General features: G+C 36.3%; 9 protein-coding genes across 9 annotated transcripts; 4 read left to right on the top strand and 5 right to left on the bottom strand. All coding sequences in view use genetic code 12, as the record gives it.

Annotated features, from left to right (window-relative positions):
• Nucleotides 1-25: 25 nt before the first annotated feature.
• Nucleotides 26-4,582, bottom strand: ATG26 (UDP-glycosyltransferase, putative; the record flags this gene model as incomplete). Its single annotated transcript, XM_002421745.1, has 1 exon — nucleotides 26-4,582. The coding sequence occupies one exon, from the start codon at nucleotides 4,580-4,582 to the stop codon at nucleotides 26-28; it is 4,557 nt and encodes a 1,518-aa protein (XP_002421790.1).
• A 1,234-nt stretch (nucleotides 4,583-5,816) lies between these two features.
• On the bottom strand, nucleotides 5,817-7,871 carry MDL1 (ATP-dependent permease, putative; the record flags this gene model as incomplete). Its single annotated transcript, XM_002421744.1, has 1 exon — nucleotides 5,817-7,871. One exon carries the CDS (start codon nucleotides 7,869-7,871, stop codon nucleotides 5,817-5,819), a length of 2,055 nt encoding a protein of 684 aa, XP_002421789.1.
• A 966-nt stretch (nucleotides 7,872-8,837) lies between these two features.
• Nucleotides 8,838-9,656, bottom strand: RSR1 (Ras-related protein, putative; the record flags this gene model as incomplete). Its single annotated transcript, XM_002421743.1, has 2 exons — nucleotides 8,838-9,578; nucleotides 9,651-9,656. The coding sequence occupies 2 exons, from the start codon at nucleotides 9,654-9,656 to the stop codon at nucleotides 8,838-8,840; spliced, it is 747 nt and encodes a 248-aa protein (XP_002421788.1).
• A 606-nt stretch (nucleotides 9,657-10,262) lies between these two features.
• CD36_27050 (predicted glutathione s-transferase) lies at nucleotides 10,263-11,350 on the bottom strand (the record flags this gene model as incomplete). The annotated part of the gene is made up of 2 exons (XM_002421742.1): nucleotides 10,263-11,258; nucleotides 11,342-11,350. 2 exons carry the CDS (start codon nucleotides 11,348-11,350, stop codon nucleotides 10,263-10,265), a joined length of 1,005 nt encoding a protein of 334 aa, XP_002421787.1.
• Nucleotides 11,351-11,972: 622 nt separating this feature from the next.
• On the top strand, nucleotides 11,973-12,725 carry CD36_27040 (zinc finger-containing transcription factor, putative; the record flags this gene model as incomplete). Its single annotated transcript, XM_002421741.1, has 1 exon — nucleotides 11,973-12,725. One exon carries the CDS (start codon nucleotides 11,973-11,975, stop codon nucleotides 12,723-12,725), a length of 753 nt encoding a protein of 250 aa, XP_002421786.1.
• A 99-nt stretch (nucleotides 12,726-12,824) lies between these two features.
• On the bottom strand, nucleotides 12,825-15,473 carry CD36_27030 (DNA replication licensing factor, putative; the record flags this gene model as incomplete). The annotated part of the gene is made up of 1 exon (XM_002421740.1): nucleotides 12,825-15,473. One exon carries the CDS (start codon nucleotides 15,471-15,473, stop codon nucleotides 12,825-12,827), a length of 2,649 nt encoding a protein of 882 aa, XP_002421785.1.
• A 516-nt stretch (nucleotides 15,474-15,989) lies between these two features.
• On the top strand, nucleotides 15,990-16,349 carry CD36_27020 (amino acyl-tRNA synthetase complex component, putative; the record flags this gene model as incomplete). Its single annotated transcript, XM_002421739.1, has 1 exon — nucleotides 15,990-16,349. One exon carries the CDS (start codon nucleotides 15,990-15,992, stop codon nucleotides 16,347-16,349), a length of 360 nt encoding a protein of 119 aa, XP_002421784.1.
• Nucleotides 16,350-16,710: 361 nt separating this feature from the next.
• CET1 (mRNA 5'-triphosphatase, putative) lies at nucleotides 16,711-18,276 on the top strand (the record flags this gene model as incomplete). Its single annotated transcript, XM_002421738.1, has 1 exon — nucleotides 16,711-18,276. The coding sequence occupies one exon, from the start codon at nucleotides 16,711-16,713 to the stop codon at nucleotides 18,274-18,276; it is 1,566 nt and encodes a 521-aa protein (XP_002421783.1).
• A 1,912-nt stretch (nucleotides 18,277-20,188) lies between these two features.
• CD36_27000 (NADP-dependent alcohol dehydrogenase, putative) lies at nucleotides 20,189-21,268 on the top strand (the record flags this gene model as incomplete). Its single annotated transcript, XM_002421737.1, has 1 exon — nucleotides 20,189-21,268. One exon carries the CDS (start codon nucleotides 20,189-20,191, stop codon nucleotides 21,266-21,268), a length of 1,080 nt encoding a protein of 359 aa, XP_002421782.1.
• Between the last annotated feature and the right edge of the window lie 114 nt (nucleotides 21,269-21,382).

Raw genomic sequence — 21,382 nt, 5'->3', positions numbered from 1 at the left:
AATACAACTTACTACCACTACTAGACTAGTTGGACAACGTTTCCTTGGGGCTGAGATTGACCCTATTTCCAACATAATCATCCTGCAAATTCTCTTTATCTCCTTCCTCTTCATCAGAATCATCGTCTTCATCGAAATCATCATCTTCTTCAACATAATCATCGCTGTCAGTGTCATAAGCAGGAGTTTGAACACCCGAAGGTACTGGATGATGACGTTTGTAATTCTGATTATGAATATCTTTGATCAATATCAAATTTCTCGAGTACTCTAATTCTGAATAAATTGATTCTATTGCGGAAAGCACTCCATGTTCGTGTTTTATTTGTTGACTAACTCTCTTTGCTTTATCTATGATTTTCAAATCGTGTGTAGCCTTTATAAGAGCATCTGCCAAAGTTCTGGCTGTCAATTTTTTTAATGCAATACCAGCACCCAAATCTTCGATTCTCGTCGCATAGAAAAACTGATCTCCAAAGAATGGTTTAATAATGGTTGGTATCCCGGCTCTCATGGTAGCACCGGTCGTCCCGGAGCCTCCATGATGGACAGCAGCATCAATACGTGGAAACAACCAATCATGGGGTATAGTTCCAGAATTGTAGATTTCCGGTGGCAAGCTAACTTCAACTTCGTTTTTATCTTTATGGTCCAACCTGTCGGACCAACCCTTATTCAAAATACAACGAACATCGGCTCTCCTCACGGCAGACACCACAGCCTTGGTTAAAGATTTTGCATCTTTCACTACAATAGAACCAAATCCGATGTAAACAATCTTCTTTTTGTCTCGTGATGCTTTTTTCATAAATTGGACAAGTTCTTCGGGTGGTTTGTAATCTCCAGAACCTTCATCTAGAAACCAATATCCTGTTACTTTAATCCAATCTGGGAAATCGACAGAGGGGGGTAATATGGCGGGTGAGACGTTATACAAAAAGGGAACTTTTGTCTGTTGCAACCTGTATAAGTTGGTCTTCGGTAAATCTAATTCCTCAACTCTCCATTTATTAACCTGTCCAGAAATACCTTTCCAAAATATATTCTCAAATAAAACGTGAGTTAAGTAATTGTATGAGCCTCCTTTCTTTTGATCTGGTACAAAGAATGCATGTGGATAAGCTCTAGTTCGTGTCCAGGGCATGGTAAAAGCTCTGAAATATGGTATCCCTAATGCTTCAGCAATATGAATCCCACTCATAGCAGAAGGACTTTCAATCAAAATATCAGAACCTTGACAGGCTTCCCAACTTGTAGTCAACAACTTTGAGATCCAAGACCTAAACTTTTGTTGGGCATTTTTCAAAAACCCCACGGACATAGAGTTATGGGTTACCATAAAAGACATCAACTCGGCTGGATCCCCAGCAATCTCTTTGAACCCCAACCCAAAAGTTTTTATCCAGTCACCAAATTCTGCATGAGTGGCAATGGTGACATTATGACCTTCTTTCACTAATCCTATACCCAATGCAATATATGGTTGGACATCACCTCTTGATCCAATAGTTAATAACGTGACATTATAAGAAGTAGATGGTCGCAATTCTGTTTTGAAAAAAGGAGAATCCTCCAATATAATGGGTACGTCCAACCCTGAAGCAGCCATTAATCTGTCTTCAAACATTCTCACTCTCGCCATTTCAATTCTCTTTTCTGCAAATTTGATATCAATCAGATTATCATATCGTTGAATTTCTCTATTTTCAGAATCACTGTATTCCATTCTTGTCTTGTATAATTCAACTTCAAAATTACTACCCCATTGATACGGTTCGGGTCTAAACCCTTCCTTCGAATGCAATTTTTCCAAAACACTAAGAACAACTTTTTGGAAATCATCTCTCGATTTGGAAGAGCCAAATTCAAGATCCAACTCTTCGCTTCCTCGTGCAATAAGCCTTAATCCATGATACGTCAATCTCGAACCCCGTGAAGCTCTTACCTCTTCAATATCAGTCATTGGTAACACCATCTTCGTGGATACTCCAGGCAATAAACTTCTGAAACAGACATCAGTGTCAGATACATATATTTTACCATATACTGGAACTGTTCTCAATAAATGGCCATAATAGGATGCAAGCAATTTCGAATTTGTAGAAAAATGAGATTGAAAGTTTCTTTGAGACGAGTCTCTATCCTGCACTTTGCTAACATAATACTTGCCTAGTTCAAAGTAATGATTCGGGGTTGCTGACCAATGTGTCCCAACACTATATAAAGCCTTGATACTCTTCAGTATAGCTGTTTTCGATTGTTTTTTCACTTCTGACGGATCAGATAATATCGAAGCCAGATTTGTCTGGTTATAGTCCATATGTGGTTTCTCGTACCTCTTTGACGCATCTTCCAATTTCTTGAGACTAGTTACAAATGAAACCTCCAAATTCTTCAATGCTCTCTCGGACATCTCTCTGGGGAGGTGAAGACGGTCACCATCAAAGCTCTCTCTCAAGCTAGTTGCATCAATGCTAGTCATTTCTGGTGATGTGATAGTAGCCTTAAAAATTCTTGTTGGTGATGTTATTGTAGTCCCCAACTTCTTAAAAGGTGAAATATCGTCATCGACGGGCTTGTTAAAGTCAAGCACTGTCTGCACCAAATGGTTCGGTGATTTACTCAAAGTGGATATCGCCTTTTCGGAAAAATTGGTACTCGTGATAGATGACCTTGATGATTGGTTGTCATTGTCCAGGACAACAGGATTCATCAAGTTATCAAACGTTTCAAAAAACTCAATACCACTTTTGGGAAATAAAAAGTGAACTTCCTCAGTTGTAGACTCTTCGCCTTTGTATTTTCTTTTCAATTTATCTCTCTTTCGTTCGTTTTCGTTATCACCCAAGTATTTTATTGTTACATTTAACGGTATATCGTTCATTGCTGCGTCCAAATTCTTCTCTTCTTCTTCTTCCTCGCTAAACAATGCTCTTTTGTTATACTCAATTATTTTGGAAATTGGGATTTTAATTAAAACTTCACCGTTGGAATTGGCATTGTTGTGCTGGAAAATCAATTTGGTGATGTTGTTACACCATTGTCTGGCTGAAAATGAGCTATCGCAACTAAATTTGTAGGTTTTCTTTTTCGTAACCAATTTAAACCACACAGTCGTTGCTGTTGTTTCGACGTTGTCTTCGGTTGGACTGTATGAGTCGCCAGAAAGCATGCTATTAAGTTCTGAAGCCGTATTTTCCAATGTTGATGTTCTTGGAGTTGCAGTACCTGATAATCCACCATTAGGACTATATGTACCACGGTTCACTGGTGAAATTGCCTCTCGGTTAAATTTTTCTTTATCAATAACTTCGGCGTATAAGCACTTCTTAATATCAATTACCAACACAGGGAAATACAAATTAGTCGATGATGAATAAATACTCAAAGTTTCAGCTCTTAGAACAGCCCAATATCTGTGTTGGAGAACAGTATTGAGAACAACCTCGCCATACTTTGCACTTTTGAGTCCCAAGTTTCCTGAGTAAACAATACTTGAAGAATTATCCTCGTCTAACACTTCTGATGAATTCTCAAGACTGAACCTTTTGGGTAAGAATGCAAAATAAAGTAGCGCATCTTTTGTAAGATACACGTGTCCTTGTAGCAATACGTCTTTTATAAGCCAAGCACTGAAATTTCCGTAAAACGTATCGTCATCACTTAAATTGAAAACTCTTTGCAATTTATCAGCAATTTTTAATCGTAACTGAATCTTTTCTAGTAGTTCCTGGCGATTATTCTTTAGAGGAGTCTCTGAATTTTTAACTTTGATTAACACTCCTTCTCTTATGTGATGAGGATCCAAATTTTTCACAACAGATTTTTGTAATGGATTGAGGCCCTGTAGTTGCTCTTCGGGAATCTCTGTGATGACTTTACCTATTGGTTCTGTTACATCTGTTAGTGCTGTCTCGACTGAGCTTGTTGGTGTTGGAGTTGGGGTAGCTGTTGTTGTTGTTGTTGTCGTTGGCGTTATACCAGTAGCGACTAAGGTGGCAGCAGCAGTCGTATTTCCCGAGCCCTTAACGTGATTCTTGACTTTTTCGCTTTTTCCTGGTTTCAAATTTTCTGCTATCAGTTCCTCTTCCTCATCAGCTGAATCTTCCTCTTCTGAATCTGAGGTATGTTCATCAAAATCATATAAACTCATTTTTCGGACTTTTTCCAAACTCGCGTCACCATTATTTAGTAATTCTTCAATGGAATTATTGTTGAGTTTACTGTTCGTTTCTGGTCCATAATTTTGTGGTCTCAATGGATTCAACGCACTTTTCTTGATAAATTCATCCAAGTAATGCTTTTTCAAGTTGTTCAAACTTCCTAATCCAGCACAAAGTGTCGTAGTATCCAATAACCCCGTGAAAAACCCAACTATATCTTCTAATTTGGCAACATCTTCGTCATCATCATCATGGTTCACTCGTCCTGATAAGGAACGATAAGTTGTTTTATGATCAGGATTCTCATTATCTGTATTTGTTCCTTCGTCGCCACTGACATTGGGTGAACCGCTGAAAAGGTTTATTGGTCCTTGTAAAGGTGTGACTAAACCCTTAGTTACTTTTTTGTAAAATGACATGTTTCTGATATTGACTTCTATTATTTAGACTAATGATTGATTTATTTTTTCGAGAAAAAAAAAAAAAAAGATAACCAGAAGAAATACAAAATAATAATTTTTATCAAGTTGGTAATTGTGTACAACTGAGTCAGCTAATATATTATGAACTGATTTTCAATGAGGAGAGGAAGGGGGGGGGAGGAGTTAGTAGCCTTGTGACAAAAGTGTTGCAATTGGGATGATGTGTCGGTTGTATTAGTAGTAGCAATAATAATAATATAATGAAGAGGTAACAAAGACAAGAGGGACAAAGAAAAAGGAAAAACAAACTTAATGGGAAAAAAAAGTAATAATAATAATAATGGCGATAAATATTCTCGGATTATGCGTTAGTATGTAGGGGTAGTAATTTGTGGAGATAATGAAACTTTTTGCCAATCCCGCCGCAGAATAAATAATAATGGCAAAATTTAGTCAACCTGTGGCCACAAGCACCAACAAACAAAAAGAAAGAAAGATAAATTGATCATAGTTCAGCTTGATTCTTTAATTCTATCTATATCAACTTCAAACAGTTTGGTTTCAACTGATCTGTATGTCTATGAGAAGTTAACAGAATTATATTTACGATGGCAATCCAAAGTTCTTAACCGTTTTATCCTTTGACCACAGTTTAGTAATTTACACAAATGAGCAACGGGAGTTGTCAAGAAGGAGGGGTATGAGAAACACAAATAACAAGCTGGACTAAAATTGCTCATTTATCATTAGTGTATTATTGGTTTTTGTAAGTAGCATCCTGTGGCAATGATGGAGCAGCAAGGAGCTTTTACGGACAAATGAAGTAAGCATACTCCGATAGTTGATCACCCCTCAATTCGGGGAGAAATGGTGGTGGCGGATCAAATTCACAAGCAAATTTCCCTCTTTCCAACCAACTGCCAGTTCATGTGCGGGACGGGGATAAGTATTATCAAACAAAGGAAACTAAAAAAATGACAGCTAGTAATCTGTCATGTCATATTTCCATTTTTTTTTTTTTTGCAAACTCTTGCCATTCTAGAAGTCCAGCTATTGTTGCTATTATATACAAAAGTACACTCTACATTATCTTACGATTTTGCTGATTTTTTTTTTTTTTGGTTTCTTTTAATTATTCCAGATTACTTACGTTGATGTATATTGAATTTTGATCTAAATAACTGTGAATGTGATACGGAAAGTCAATATGTGTCTATTCGTATCCTTATTTTTATTCTAAAGAATGACTTTTTAATAGTCTATTGAATTGACTGTTTGGATCGTTATGTAATTCATTAAATTTACCATCCTCTACTATTTGGCCATCTTGGTTAAACACAATAATTCTATCACTATTTTTAATTGTCGACAAACGATGGGCGATAGAAATCAAAGTCACCCCTTTATTCTTATTCAATTGAATCAAATTCTGCATCACTATCTCTTCACTTACGGAATCCAATGCTGATGTAGCCTCATCTAGAATTAAAATTTTCGGATTTCGTATCAATGTTCTTGCTAATGACACTCTCTGCTTTTGACCTCCACTCAACTGTGTAGAATTTGAAGCACCAATCTTGGTTTCTAGACCATCTGGCAAGTGTCTGACAAAGTTAGAGGCGTAACTTAAGTTTAAAGCATTATTAATTTCTTCATCAGTGGCATCTTCTTTCCCAAATAAGATATTGTCCCTGATAGTACCACTGAACAACAAAGGTTCTTGTTGAACATAACCCAATTTCGATCTATAGTGATTCAAGTTAAAGTCCGCGATAACATCATCGCCAATTTGAATAGTACCCTTTTCTGGATCATAAAATCTCAAAAGCAATTGACTCACAGTGGATTTACCACTTCCTGATGGCCCCACCAAACAAATATTTTCTCCTTGTTTAATGTGAAGATTCAAATTTTTGAAAATAGAAGAATCAGGACGTGATGGGTAAGTGAAATCAATTCCCTTAAATTTTATATCTCCGTTCAACTCATCCACTTTTTTCCCTAAATGGTTGGAGATTTTTGGCTGATATTCCACTAATTCGAAAACTCTTTCAGCAGCCCCTATTCCTTTCATCAACTCTGTGTAAAAATTCCCAAGTCCAAAAACAGACGAACCTGTATATACGGCATACATCATAAAACTTGACAAATCACCAACAGTCAATTCCCCCGCCCCTATCAATTTGGTGCCCATTATCAATAATCCAATCATGGTGACATTTCCAATGAATCCGTTGGTTGAGTAGAAAAACCCTGCTAATTTAGCCTCTCTCATTGAACTATTAAAAATATTCTTGATTTCTTGATTATAGGAATGAACAACAGAATGTTGTTGAGAAAATGTTTGTATCACCTTAACACCATTCAATTTTTCTTCTGTCACTTTAGTCATGGCTCCAATATTTTCCTGGATTAGCTTGGACAATGCCTTAATTTTTCTACCATAAAACCATGACATTGTAATCAATGGTGGGAAAATCAAACTCATGCATAACGATAATTTCCATGAAACATAACACATCATGGATAATCCCACACATCCACTAATGATTGCTCTTATTCCATCACTTATATTCATACTAAGACTTTTAGAAATAATCTGTGTGTCACTAGCAATTCTTGATATCAAGTCACCTGTTTTCATTCCAGTCTTTGAAGGGCCCAAGTCAAAAAAGTAAGCATCCTGGGCCAAAATCTTCAGAAACAAACGTGATCTCAAACGTGCCACTAATCTTTCCCCAACAGACCTTAATAAGTATATTCTACCGAAATTGGTGCTGGCACTAACTATGAATAACACGCCTAATGCTGAATAGAACTGTGGTTGAGGAAGACCAAATATCAATTTATCTCCTGGCTGTGTGTCATCTTTATCTTCCTTATCTTTCTCGTGATCGTCATCATCTTTTTTCGTTGTGTCTATAATTTTCCCAATCATTAAAGGTAATGCCATACTTGTAGCTGAAGTTGTTACCAAACATATCAAGGCAAAAAAAATCAATTTTGATTCCGGTTTCGCTAATCTTAAAAGTTTGAAGATTTCGCTAGTTAATTTGGGTCGTGGTTTTTTGGCATTTGATTGAGTATTTGTTGAATCATTAGAATTGACTTCAGTGTTTGCTGTCGTCGACAGATTAGAATTGAATCTTATTTGTTGTAGTATTGATGTTGGTTTGAAATGGCGGGTATTGACTCTGGTTGTTGATTTTGCAAAAGGTATTTTTCCCACACTTTTACAAGAAGTCGTGAAAACCTTAGAAAATACCAATCTGTTCATCCTGATCATATTGAAGAGTTCATGGAATTGTACGTGGAGTATATCGGTATATATCAGCTGCGTCCCATACAAGCCTGATTATGGTTTTCTTGGTGGTGCTTTTTTTTTTACTTCTTCGGTCGCCTGTTAAGAATTGCGTGTGTGAAAAAAAAAAAATGTTGGAAATATTCGGAAAACTACCAATTGATTGATTCTCACTTTTGTACTGTGGAAGATTCTTGAAAGAGATATTAGATAAATAACCCAAAAAAAAGAAATACTGATTGGCGGTATTAGCTCATTTCAATTTATATATATCAAGTGGAAAATTTATTATTTCAAGACTTTGTAAACTTTGTCAATATATAACACGCTGGCAGTTACGGAAGAGTTGTGGAAAAAATAGTTGTTCTGGTTGGAGTACTTTCTGCTAGTGCAAAGAATATTGAAATCTTAGCAAACGACAAGTCATCTTTCTCTGGTGGAATCAATTCATGTTGTTTGTCACATTCCTGTTATTTTTCAGTACCATCATCATCCTCTTTGACATACATTGACGAATTCTACTTCGTGAGCTGTATATAGTACGCACACAACTAAAGGTTTACTGCTATTTTCGATTATTGCAATTGTTTAACAATAACACAAAGTCAACTCTACTAAGTTGCTTGGTACAGTCATTATTTGGACCTCACTTACTTCCCGTGGCAAATTGAAACCTTCGAGTTTTCTCAGGAACATACACGGTTTAAATTTTTTCAGGGGAAGACAAACAAAATAAAATGTGAGTATTTGAATTTGACATTGGGTATGTCAAACTCTCATCACCAACCACCACCCCTGATATTCTTACAAAAAGGGACATTCCCCCTTTGTCAAAATCGTTTAGACCTTTAAATTAATTAGAAATTATAAAAAGGGTATTAGCTCCCCCAAGAAAAAAAAAAAAGAATTACTCTAATACATATATATAGGTAGATATATTGATTGATTAGATCACATAATGGTGCAGCACTTGCTTCCTGAGCTAGACTTTGGGTGATCATTAATTGATTGTTTCAATCTTGCATTGACATCTGATTGACCATCTGTGGCTGAGTCCTTTTGCGATGCAGACGATTTGGATTTTCCTGATTTTTGTTGTTGTTGTTGTCCTTCGGCAGCTTGTTGTTGTTGTTGCTGTTGTTGTTGTTTTTGTAATTCTTTTTGTTGTTTCTTTTCGGCACTGATAGCAGCTTCTTTTCTCATGATTTGTCTGACAACGTCAATGAACGCTTCATCCACATTTGTTTTGTACATGGCACTTGTTTCATAGAATGGGACTAATCCCCAATCTTGACTCACTTTCACCCCATCCTCTATACTTAAAACACGGTCATCTTCTAAATCACATTTGTTCCCAACCAATACCATAGGAACATTGTCACTATCTTTTATTCTCAATACTTGTTCACGAAGGGCTAACAATTCTTTAAGCGAATTCTCATCGGTGACCGAGTATACTAATAAGAATCCTTTACCACTTTTAATGTATAATTCCCTCATGGCTGTGAATTGGGCTACCCCTGCTGTATCTAAAATCTCTAGATCACAAGCCCTGCCATCTACTTCAATTTGCTTTCTGTAGGAGTCTTCAATTGTAGGATCATAACTTTCAACGTATACACCCTGGACAAATTGCACAGTGATTGAGGATTTACCTACCCCACCGGCACCCAATACTACAACTTTATAGTCTGCAAAAAAAAAAGCGTTAGTATATACAGTGGTTAAAATGCAGGTGTAAAGGCTTTATTAAATGCACATACCTCTCATTGAAAATTGACAAAAGATTGTTGTTTGTGAATAGGCTTTAAAATCTTATTTGTATAAGGTATACAGAATTACTTTTTTTTTTTTTCTGGTGTTTTTTTCTGTTGACCTTTTTTTTTTTTTTTTGCTGTTTTAGTGTGTGGTAAATATAATATTATTACTAGGGGAAGCGTCAATGTAACACGTACTGTATTGAAAGAGAGAGAAAGAGAAAAATTCAAAAATTCAGGGCCAAGACAGAGAGATTGGCGTTACATTTATGTGGTATTTTTTTACACGAGTAAAATTAGAATAAAGTCGTTTTCTTTTGTTTATTTGTAAATACAGCAAACAATCAAGGTCTTTGCAATAATTATTGTCATTACTACACAGTGTTATACTTTGTGCACTGAACTTGGTCAAACGGAAACTTGTATAAAGAGCAATGATAGTAATATTACCACTCATTCTGATTCTAATTTCACACTTGTTCAACATAGACGGGAAAACACAAAAGAAGCAAAACATTCTTCTCGATTTTTTTTTTTTTTTTTTACAAATCATACACACACCTAAAAATAAACGCGTTTCTCATCCAATCAGTTGACAACTTTAATAAATAATAAGACTTTACTTTTCTTCCAATGGTAAAATATTTGGCACTGGACCTAATGGTGTTATGCCATATGGATTAATCTTGATATGGGACTTAGTGTAGTGATACTTAATGTGCTCAAAGTTGGTGGTTTCTTGGAAACCAGGAATCTTCCAATACAACAATCTAAGCCAATTGTGTATGTATGGATAATGAGTTCTGATCATACCAATATTACACTTAAAGTGTTGAACGTAGACTGGATCAAATCTGATAATTGTTGTGTACAATCTGATATCTGCTTCAGTCAATTGGTTACCCAACAAAAATTCTCCCTTTTTTGAACCATTGTGGTTTTTCTCCAAAAGGGCTTCCACTTTATCCAAGTGATCAAACACATTTTGACACTCCTTGGAGTACACTTCTTGTTTGGATGCAAATCCAGCTTTATAAACACCATTGTTAATGTTATCGTAAATCCAACTGTTCAATTCGTCAATCTGGGACTCTAAATCTTTTGGAACAAGATTAACTTCGGCATATTCACTTGGCAAAATGCCATTGAATTCAGTATTTAACATTCTGATGATTTCAGCAGATTCGTTGTTTACAATTGTACCTTCCTTCTTATCCCACAATACTGGAACTGTGAATCTTCCTTCATAGTCTGGTTCAGCCTTAAAGTACAATTCTCTAAGACGGGAAAAATCATAATTATGATCAGGTGTACCTAATGAAATATCGTCTTCGGTTTTCAATGACTTCAATTCTTCCTTTGTAGGAAATCTCCATCCTTTGTCATCCATATGCCAATGAACAACAGACAATCCAATGATAGAAGTTAATCCCTTGAGGCGACGAGTGATTAAAGTACGGTGTGCCCATGGGCAAGCAAAAGATACATAAAGATGATATCTACCTGCTTCTGGTGGGAAACGTGCACCTGGCTTAGAGCTGATAAATTCTCTGAAGCTTGATGGTCTTCTTTTATAAGCACCGTCTTCACCTGCAAATTTCAAAATCTCAATTTTCTAAAAAAAAAAAAAATTTGGCATTCCATGAGTTAAGTTAGTATTTCAATTCGTTTCCTACCATTGAGAAGTATTGCACATACATCTGTCATTGTTGCTTTGAATACTTAATAAAACAGAAAAGAATAAATGTTAAGATGTACCCAAATTATAAATAAGGGAGAATTGATAGAAAAAGAAAAACTATTTCAAAAGTTGAAATTAATTTATATACCTGGAGCAAGGAAGTTGAGGGCAAGGCAACCGAAGCAATCAAAAGTTGATTTCATCATCCCCTCGTTTTATTTGTTGGCTATATGCAGGTGTTTGAGGGAGTTCTTAACATTCAATTATTCATTAGGTTTATTCTGGAAGTATGAAAAAAACACAATAATGGCACTATCAATTTACCTGTAAATTGAATATCCGATAAATCACATCGTAGGAAAATACATCAATTCTAAAGAAATGATTTTTGTTTTGTACAATTACTAAAATTTACATAATGTGAAGAAGAAGAAAAATACTAATGACATGAATAATAAATTGTAAGAATGGAAAGAACCGTAAATCTAATGTGGGCGCATGGCGCATGAGACCAACACTGTGAATGAGTAACGGAAATTTTCTTATTGCGTGGGAGAACTACTACACAACCAAAAAAAAAAAAACATAAGTCATCTAACTGGGAAATGTCAATCCTCATTGAAAGCGGCGTAATTCTATTCAATCGCAATGGCTAAACAGGAACAAAAAGTGATTAAATTAAAAGGAGAACCTAACCAGCAAACACTTCCAAGTGGGTCTACTTTGCCAATACCTAACATGTCGGAAGGAAAGCCGTCAGAGACACAATCATCAAGTACATACATCCCTTACCAGTTACATAGTCAGGAACTGCAGTATCAACACCAGGAACAAAAACCAATCGAAGAAACAATCCCGCTACAGTCAAAGATACTGTCTCAGTTAGAATCACAAGTATCAACCCGATCATCCCCGCCAGTTATAGTTTTCAGACGAGATAAGCCAAAAAAGATACTACCAAAGAAACCCGTTAAACCATATGTATGCACGCATCCAGGGTGTACTTGGGCGTTTGCTAGACATTCCGATTTAACTAGACATTCAAAATCTCACGCAGAGCCTCAGTACAAGTGTCCCTATTGGAAGAATGACCCTACATGCCATAAAAAGAACGGTGCATTCAATAGACTAGACGTATTGAAAAGACATTTACGATTGATACATTATGTTAAGGATAAACAACCTATTGCTGCTTTGAATCCAGGTGAGGATCCAGGATGGTGTCGGTCTTGCCAACGAATGTTCCCCAATTCGAAAGCTTTTGTTGAACACTGTCATGATTGTGCCCAAAATACCGTGCCTACAGAATGGATTGATATAAAAAGGGAAAAAACCGGAATCCCAAATCAAACAACATTCAGAGTCAAATTAGATCAAATAAACAAAACTAAAAGTACATAGAATATATAATACAACCATATAAACAAATTAAAAAAAAAAAAAAAAAAAAAAGAAAGAAAAGAAAATACAACTATGATTAACACCACCTAATAGCTAGCATTAATCCCTTTCAAAAAAGTCTAAAATAGCACAGTTAGGATGTATAATATAAACAACATTCGTTCCCTCTGTCACGCTCATAAGTATTTTATCTCTAACTAATCTCTTTATCACCTTATAAGCCAACTTCCTTTCTTGCAAATATTCTTGTTCGCTGGAAATCTCGTCTTCTTTTTGAAGCAAATACCATTCAACCAAAGTATCTGCAGAAAGCCCATCGCCACCATTTTTTTCATCCTCGGTTATTTTCTTGACTAACATATTCATTATAGAGACATATTTGTCGTAACTAATTGACACTGGAGGTGCTCTTTCAGAAGATTGTAATTGCTGAGCATCTTGTTCCTGTGGTTGGTCTTGTTCTTGTGCTTCTTCTTCCAGTTCACCTGCTGGTCTTTCTTCATCTTCCATCTCAATATCATCCATCTCGACCCTGATAATAGATTGTTTCAACAAATCATATGCCTCGGCAACAAAACTTGGGGTTATTTCCTCGGTACAGTTGGCTCTGGCTATAGCTTCTGACAATCTGATCATAGACTCCAATTGTCTCACAGTAATTCTGTATGAAGATCTCCCTAAACCTTGGGCATCATCTTCTCTCAATTCCTTGTATCTGGTGACTAAAAAGTCTCTAGCTTCTTTGGTCATTTTTGGTTTGAAAGTCTTTGCGTATTTAATGTACCTTGCCAATTGTTCAGCCGAGTAAGGTGGATCAATTGCATCGTCTCTAAGCATGTGCAAGTCAACAATGTGTGATGCTAATTGAGTATCAATTCTTTCATTACAGTCATCAAGAACAACAAAGAACAAATCAAATCTCGACATGATTGGTGCTGTCATATTCAAATTGGAACGAAGACCCAATTTTCTATTATATCTTCCTCCGATAGGGTTAGCAGCAGCTAAGATAGATGTACGGGCATTCAAAGTGGCGTGGATACCAGCTTTTGCGATGGAGATAGTTTGTTGTTCCATAGCTTCGTGAATAGCAACTTGGTCCGTAATATCCATCTTGTCGAATTCATCAATAGCACAAATACCATTATCTGCCAACATTAAAGCACCCGCTTCAATAGTGTATTCTCCACTTTCTTCATCTTTCACTACAGCTGCCGTCAACCCAGCAGCAGAGGAAGCTTTACCAGAAGTGTAAACAGCACGAGGCGAAAACCCGCAGACATACTTTAAAAACTGTGATTTCGAAGTCGATGGGTCACCAACAATGCAAATGTTGATATCTCCTCTCAACTTGATTCCATCTACTGTTTGTTTGTGAACACCACCCAACAATTGCAAAAGAATTCCCTTTTTGATTACTTCGTGACCAAACACAGCTGGTGCAATTGAGTTTACAAGCTTGTCATAAATATGTTCATCCTTGACCATTTCCTTTAATTGTAACACCTCAGCATCACTCAAAGATGTAAGAAACACTTCTTGGTCATTTAAATCGACTTCAAGTTGTTCATTCCCACCGGCCTTATTGACCATGGAAGCAACGTGACAAGCTCCAAAGGCAAGCTTATATGTCAAATCTCTAACACCAAGTGATTTTAAACCGGTTACACCACTACTCAACTCTGAGCCTCTTGCTGATTCCTTAACGGATTGTGGTTTGACACCTGGTAAACCTAATTGAGAAACATCGGGGATTACAATTTCACATCCAGTAAATTTACATTTGTCACCTGGCTTTGCTCTTTCAACCGTTTCACCTCTCAAAATCACATCTAAAGTACGTGGCATTGACCCTGTGGGGATTTCATTGGCGTTTTCTTGTATTCTAATTCTTTGCCAATCAATAAATTGTGATTTGGAAACGTTTAATGTAAAGTAAGATTGATTCTCACAAGAAGGGCATGCTGTGGGTTCGGTATATTTAAAAACTTGTTCTACTCCTTCAATAACTGCTGAACACAAGTCGCAGGTAAAGCATGCGCGATACAATTCAGGTCTCACTTCGGAGGTTCTGGTGACTGTACCCAGTATTGACATTAACGAACCAATTTTATTTGATCTGATGTCCCTGATTCTTTGTACTGTTGGTAAATTGAAAAAAGAAATCTGGAAAACACGTTCGTTTGCTTGAGAACTGGTCGACGTTTCACTGACAGTTTCTTCTGCTGCATTGTGAAGTAAATTGGTATGTAATAAACTTGGTGCATATTTCTTCAACAACCTATGCAAACCTTTTAATAAAAAGGGAGAGAAACGATAATACTGTTCCAGGATAGCTGTGGCCAAAACACCATTCTCCCTCAGCAACAAATGTTGGTAATCAACATATAATGTACTGTACTCGTATGTTTTCATAGCTTCAATTTGAGCCAAGTAAATTTTCCCATCCCAATCATCATCTGCTTGTTCTGGGTCAATAAATTCTTCAATAAAAGTTTCAAAACTTTCCCTGACTTTTTCACTGGTCACATCAACAACTTTTGGAACAGCTATTTGTCTTCTTCTTCCAGCAACTGCACGTTGCTGTTGTTGTTGTTGTAGTTGTAAATGAGGTGGAAGATCTTCGGAATATAATATTGGCTGTGCTGGTGTGGAATTGTCTCTACCAAAAGAAGACAGAGTTTGTGAATTCAACAACTGGGCAGCATCTGAAGGGATTCTCCCTGGTGATGATACAAAATTTGACATTATGTGTTGCGATATTGATTAGAAGTATTATTGATTTAACTTAAAAGATATAATAAAAAAAAGATGAAAGAAGAAAAGAAAAAAAAAAGAGATCTTGATGCTGGACTTTAAGGATTCGTGAAATATCCCAAAAAAAAAAAATAAAATGGATTTAATTTTTCAGACGCGACTAATTAATAATACTAAAAGGGAAAAATTAAATTATAGTGCAATCAAAATGAAAAGAACTGTGCCTACTATTTTCTTTTTCTTTTTCTCTCCCATCAAGAACAATGTTGAGGACATTTACTAGAGGAGTTAAAACTTGTACGTGGCCAATTAGAAATCATTAACAACTTTACATTATACTAATATATTGAAGATGCTCCATCGTATCTTAAACTTCAGGTTGGTCAGATCCAATCATGTAAAAGACATGGCGATTCCGATAAATTATATGTATCTCAAGTTGAAATAGGAAATGACACGACAATTCAAGTCTGCTCTGGATTAGTTCCATTTATTCCTATTGAGCAAATGCAAAATAGAAAAGTTGTAGTAGTTACTAATATGAGGACACGGAAACTACGTGGGGAAAAGTCTATGGGAATGATTCTTGCAGCAGAAAAAGAGATAAATGATCATTTGAACGTTGAACCTGTAATACCGCCCACTACATCTATAATTGGTGAACGTTTGCATTTTGGAATTGCTGATAATTTTGAGCCTCCTAAATTGAAGGACAAGGTATGGGAGTATATCCAACCACGATTGAAAACAACTGCAGACAAAAAGGTGGTTTTTGTTGATGAAGAGGACAAGGAATTGGTGTTGCAAGGTAGCGACCCATCTGATGCAGCATATGTTTCATCACTAGATGGAGCTAAAATACTTTAAAATTGTATATAGCAATGGATACAAAGATAAAAATAGCTTATGTGAAACCATTGTTTTCAACGTAGTAAAAAAGTAATGTGAACCAAAGTTTCTTCCAAAAAATATTTAAACTAGCACCGGCAAATAATTTTTTGGAAATTGTTACAAGTATCACATTATTTGCCATATCTGTAATGTGTGAAGAGTCTTCTACTTCATAGCTCTCACGGTCATGTAATTAAACCAAAGCCATGGTCGTTTTCCTGTATACAAAAGGTTGGGTACGGAAAGTCAGAAGAAGAAGAAGAAAAAAAAAACCTCCAAAAATACCAGAAATAGCTTGTTGATGGGCAACCGTTGAATTGTTTATGGCCATACTACAATGAATGTTGGATCTATTTTAAATGATGACCCGCCATCAAATGGGAATGGGAATGGGAATGATGAGAATGCCAAGATTACCAAATCCCCTACTGCTTACCATAAACCTTCTGTTCATGAACGTCACTCAATAACGAGCATGTTGAACGACACTCCATCAGATTCAACTCCAACTAAAAAACCAGAACCAAGTATTAGTCCAGAATTTAGAAAACCCAGCATAAGTCTGTTAACTTCTCCGAGTGTTGCACATAAACCTCCACCACCACTACCACCGTCACTGAGTCTGGTGGGAAGTAGTGAGCATTCGAGTGCAAGATCGTCACCAGCTATCACGAAGAGAAATTCCATTGCAAATATCATAGATGCTTATGAGGAACCAGTTACTAAAACTGAAAAAAAAACTGAGCAAAATTTACCGAATCTAAACCAACTGACACCAGTGCCAAAGCTTGAAGAACACGACAGTAATGTAAACAAAGTCGAAAAGGTCGCAGATAGTGTACCTGAACCAAAACTAAAAAAGGAACCTCAACCGGTATTTGATGAACAGGACGATGACTTGACCAAAATCAAAAAGCTTAAGGAATCTAAGAAACCACGTCGGTATGAAACTCCTCCAATTTGGGCGCAGAGGTGGGTTCCTCCAAATAGACAGAAAGAGGAAAATAATGTTGACGATGGGAATGAAGTCATCACTAGACTTTCTGAAAAACCGGTATTTGATTATACCACTACTAGAAGTGTTGATTTGGAGTGTAGTATTACTGGTTTGATACCCCCAAGTTCAATCACTAGGAAAATAGCTGAATGGGTGTATGCCAATTTTTCCAATGTTGAAGAGAAAAGTAAACGGAATGTTGAATTAGAGTTGAAATTTGGGAAAATTATTGATAAAAGAAGTGGGAATAGAATCGACTTGAACGTGGTGACAGAATGTATTTTCACTGATCATTCTAGTGTGTTTTTTGATATGCAAGTGGAAGAAGTGGCCTGGAAGGAAATAACAAAATTCTTGGATGAGTTGGAAAAAAGTTTCCAAGAGGGGAAAAAGGGAAGGAAATTCAAAATTCTTGAATCCGATAATACTGACAGCTTCTATCAATTGGGGAGAAAGGGTGAGCATCCGAAACGGATTCGTGTTTCCAAGGACAACTTACTATCGCCACCTAGATTGGTTGCCATACAGAAGGAACGTGTAGCCGATTTGTATATTCATAATCCAGGCTCTTTATTTGACTTGAGATTATCTATGTCATTGGAAATACCAGTTCCACAGGGGAATATTGACTCGATCATTACCAAGAATAAGCCGGAGATGGTCAGGGAGAAGAAGAGAATTTCTTACACACATCCACCTACCATTACCAAGTTTGATTTGACACGAGTTATTGGTAATAAAACAGAAGATAAATATGAAGTAGAGTTGGAAGCGGGTGTTATGGAAATATTTGCTGCTATTGATAAAATTCAGAATGGGGTAGATAATCTTAGATTGGAGGAATTAATTGAAGTTTTTTTGAACAATGCAAGAACTCTCAATAATAGATTAAACAAGATTTGTTAACAGGTTTTCCCAATCTGTCATGATGTAATATAGTGTATGATTTGTAATCCTAGAATCAGTCTTTAATAATAAAAAAGTAATACGTACTGTAAACTTATTAGCATGTAGGGTTGTAACATAAGATGATTCGGAGAAAATGAAAAGTGATTTTTGAGTTGGATTCACTTTTTTTTTTCTCATTTAGTGTTTATCTATTTTGAGTTCTTCTTTAAGTTGAAAAGTCATCTACACATTTGGAAAGCTTGATACAGCAGAAGCTTGTATTCGATTAAAAAAAGATATAATTGGAGTTAAGACAAAAAAAAATATTGACTGAAACGAGATTCGAACTCGCGCCCACTTTCGTAGACCAGGATTGTTATGGTAAACGTTACGCGATAAGATTTATCGCCGCCTTACCCTGGCGCCTTGACCGCTCGGCCATCCAGTCACGTGAGAAGAGCTAACTGTGGTAAGCTTATTACAACTCGACCAAACAACTCTTTTCATGGTAAAATCATAAATCCGCTTAATTATATCCAAGTAATAATTTAAAGTTAATACCATCATTTGGGGTCTTTTTCCTAATTTAAGTAGAATTGAGTTGAATAAGTATTAAATATAAGCTGATATGCAAGCAAAGTTTATTGATTATTTATTTGAAAAGACACTATAGAGGACATTTCAAGATTATTTTTTTTTTGCATCAACATTGTCTCCAAATTTTTATGAAATAGGTTTTATTAAAGATTTGGCTAGAATTTCTTTGATTAAGAGAGTGGGATCAGACCATAAATTGAATTGACATATGACACAGACCATTCTTGAACAAAGGATTTGGATTTGGATTTGCAATTTACATCACACTATCCACCCACCCTCTTTTTTTGCTAACAAATATTAGGAGCACTCTCTGTTGACTTTACAAATATACTCTCTGCAGAATCTCACTCCTTTCAATCAATTCTCAACTACCTCAATAAAAACCGAGCCCTGTGCTTTTCACCGAGGAATGATTGACAAATTTAAAACTACCAGAAGTGTATGTTAATCAGGTCATCATACATTTTGCAGTTTATCTGTCCAACAAAACAAAACATATTCATTCACCCAAGCCTTGGCTTTAGTTTCTAAAATTATAGGTTTCTCATTTTCTCTCGTACGACTGTGCTTGATAATTTACATCATCTTTCTTCGTTTAGAGAGAGCTTTAACAAGTATGTGATTCTTCTGGTGGTACTATCTTTGCGGCAATTTAGGAATTTTTTTTTTTTTGTTTTTCTTGGTTAAGCAATTTTCACTCCAGACCGTTTTATTTACTTTTTGTTATTGCAATATTTCTATTTCTAGTTCTGTAACAATGTAATTCCAAACTACGAGATTCTAGAACAACAAATTATTGTCGAACTCGGTAAATCACATTCCGTCTAACGAGAGTTGTTGGTGATGGTATGAGGATTCTGCTATTTGGCGAATGAGGCTAGTATTCACCACCAAATACGGATTTATTTTCTCTCTCCTCCTCCTCCCCCCTATATCCCATTTCTGGGCTCCGACCACCCCCCCTTTCTCTGACACACACACACACACTCGCATAAAATAACATTCAATTATCTTACAATCAAGAAAGAGAGCCTTCTAAATATATGCATAGACTATCTCAGAGCCCAACTCACCCCCCCCTCCCCCAATTCCTATTCACATATTCTTACATCACACCATGTTTTTAACATCCCTTGGCTTCCGGACTTTACACTTTATATAGTAAAGCAAATTTACTAAATTAATAAATCCCACAATGCTATTTGATAGTTTTCATTCATTTCCCCATCTTTTCTTTGTTCTTCCCCGTTTACCCCCACCAAATATTTTTCAAGAATTCTTTCAAATATAGCTTAAATCCCTCGAAAGTCAATTATTTATTGTTTTTGAAATGTCACTTCTTTTGAAACGATTAAGTCCAATTAAACAATCTTATTCTAAAGCACTTGCAATACGCACAATGTCAATTCCTTCAACGCAGTACGGATTTTTTTATAATAAATCCAGTGGTCTTAACTTGAAAAAAGACTTGCCGGTTAACAAGCCAGGTGCTGGTCAATTGCTTTTGAAAGTTGATGCAGTCGGTCTTTGTCATTCAGATTTACATGTTCTTTATGAAGGTTTGGATTGTGGTGACAATTATGTGATGGGCCATGAAATTGCTGGGACTGTTGCTGAACTAGGTGAAGAAGTGAGTGAATTTTCTGTTGGAGATCGTGTTGCTTGTGTTGGTCCCAATGGTTGTGGTCTTTGTAAACATTGTCTTACTGGTAACGATAATGTCTGTACCAAGTCTTTTTTGGACTGGTTCGGTTTGGGTTACAATGGTGGTTACGAGCAATTTTTGTTGGTCAAAAGACCAAGAAATTTGGTTAAAATCCCCGACAATGTTACTTCTGAAGAAGCGGCAGCTATTACTGATGCTGTGTTGACTCCTTACCATGCCATCAAGTCTGCCGGTGTTGGTCCAGCAAGCAATATATTAATTATCGGAGCTGGTGGGTTAGGAGGCAATGCTATTCAAGTTGCAAAAGCATTTGGTGCCAAAGTTACTGTTTTGGATAAAAAGGACAAGGCAAGAGACGAAGCCAAAGCCTTTGGAGCTGACCAGGTTTACAGCGAGTTACCCGAGAGCGTTTTGCCTGGATCATTTAGTGCTTGTTTTGATTTTGTTTCTGTCCAGGCAACATATGATTTGTGCCAAACGTATTGTGAACCAAAGGGTACTATTGTTCCCGTAGGTTTGGGTGCATCTTCACTCAATATCAATCTTGCTGATTTAGATCTTCGTGAAATTACTGTCAAGGGCTCATTCTGGGGTACTCTGATGGATTTAAGAGAAGCATTTGAATTGGCAGCACAGGGAAAAGTCAAACCAAAAGTTGCTCATGCTCCATTGACAGAATTACCCAAGTATTTGGAGAAGTTGAGAGCCGGTGGTTACGAAGGAAGAGTTGTATTTAATCCATAAAATTGAAAAGTCAAGTGACCTTCAATAACGGTATTGCGTGTATGTATGTAAGTCATATATATATGTATATAATGATTTCTAGTTTGCATTTTGCACAAGTTTTTTTTTTTTTTT

This window comes from Candida dubliniensis, chromosome R (genome assembly GCF_000026945.1).
Source record: "Candida dubliniensis CD36 chromosome R, complete sequence".
Classification (NCBI taxonomy): Eukaryota; Fungi; Ascomycota; class Pichiomycetes; order Serinales; family Debaryomycetaceae; genus Candida; species Candida dubliniensis.
This window is presented reverse-complemented; position numbering and strand designations above follow the sequence as displayed.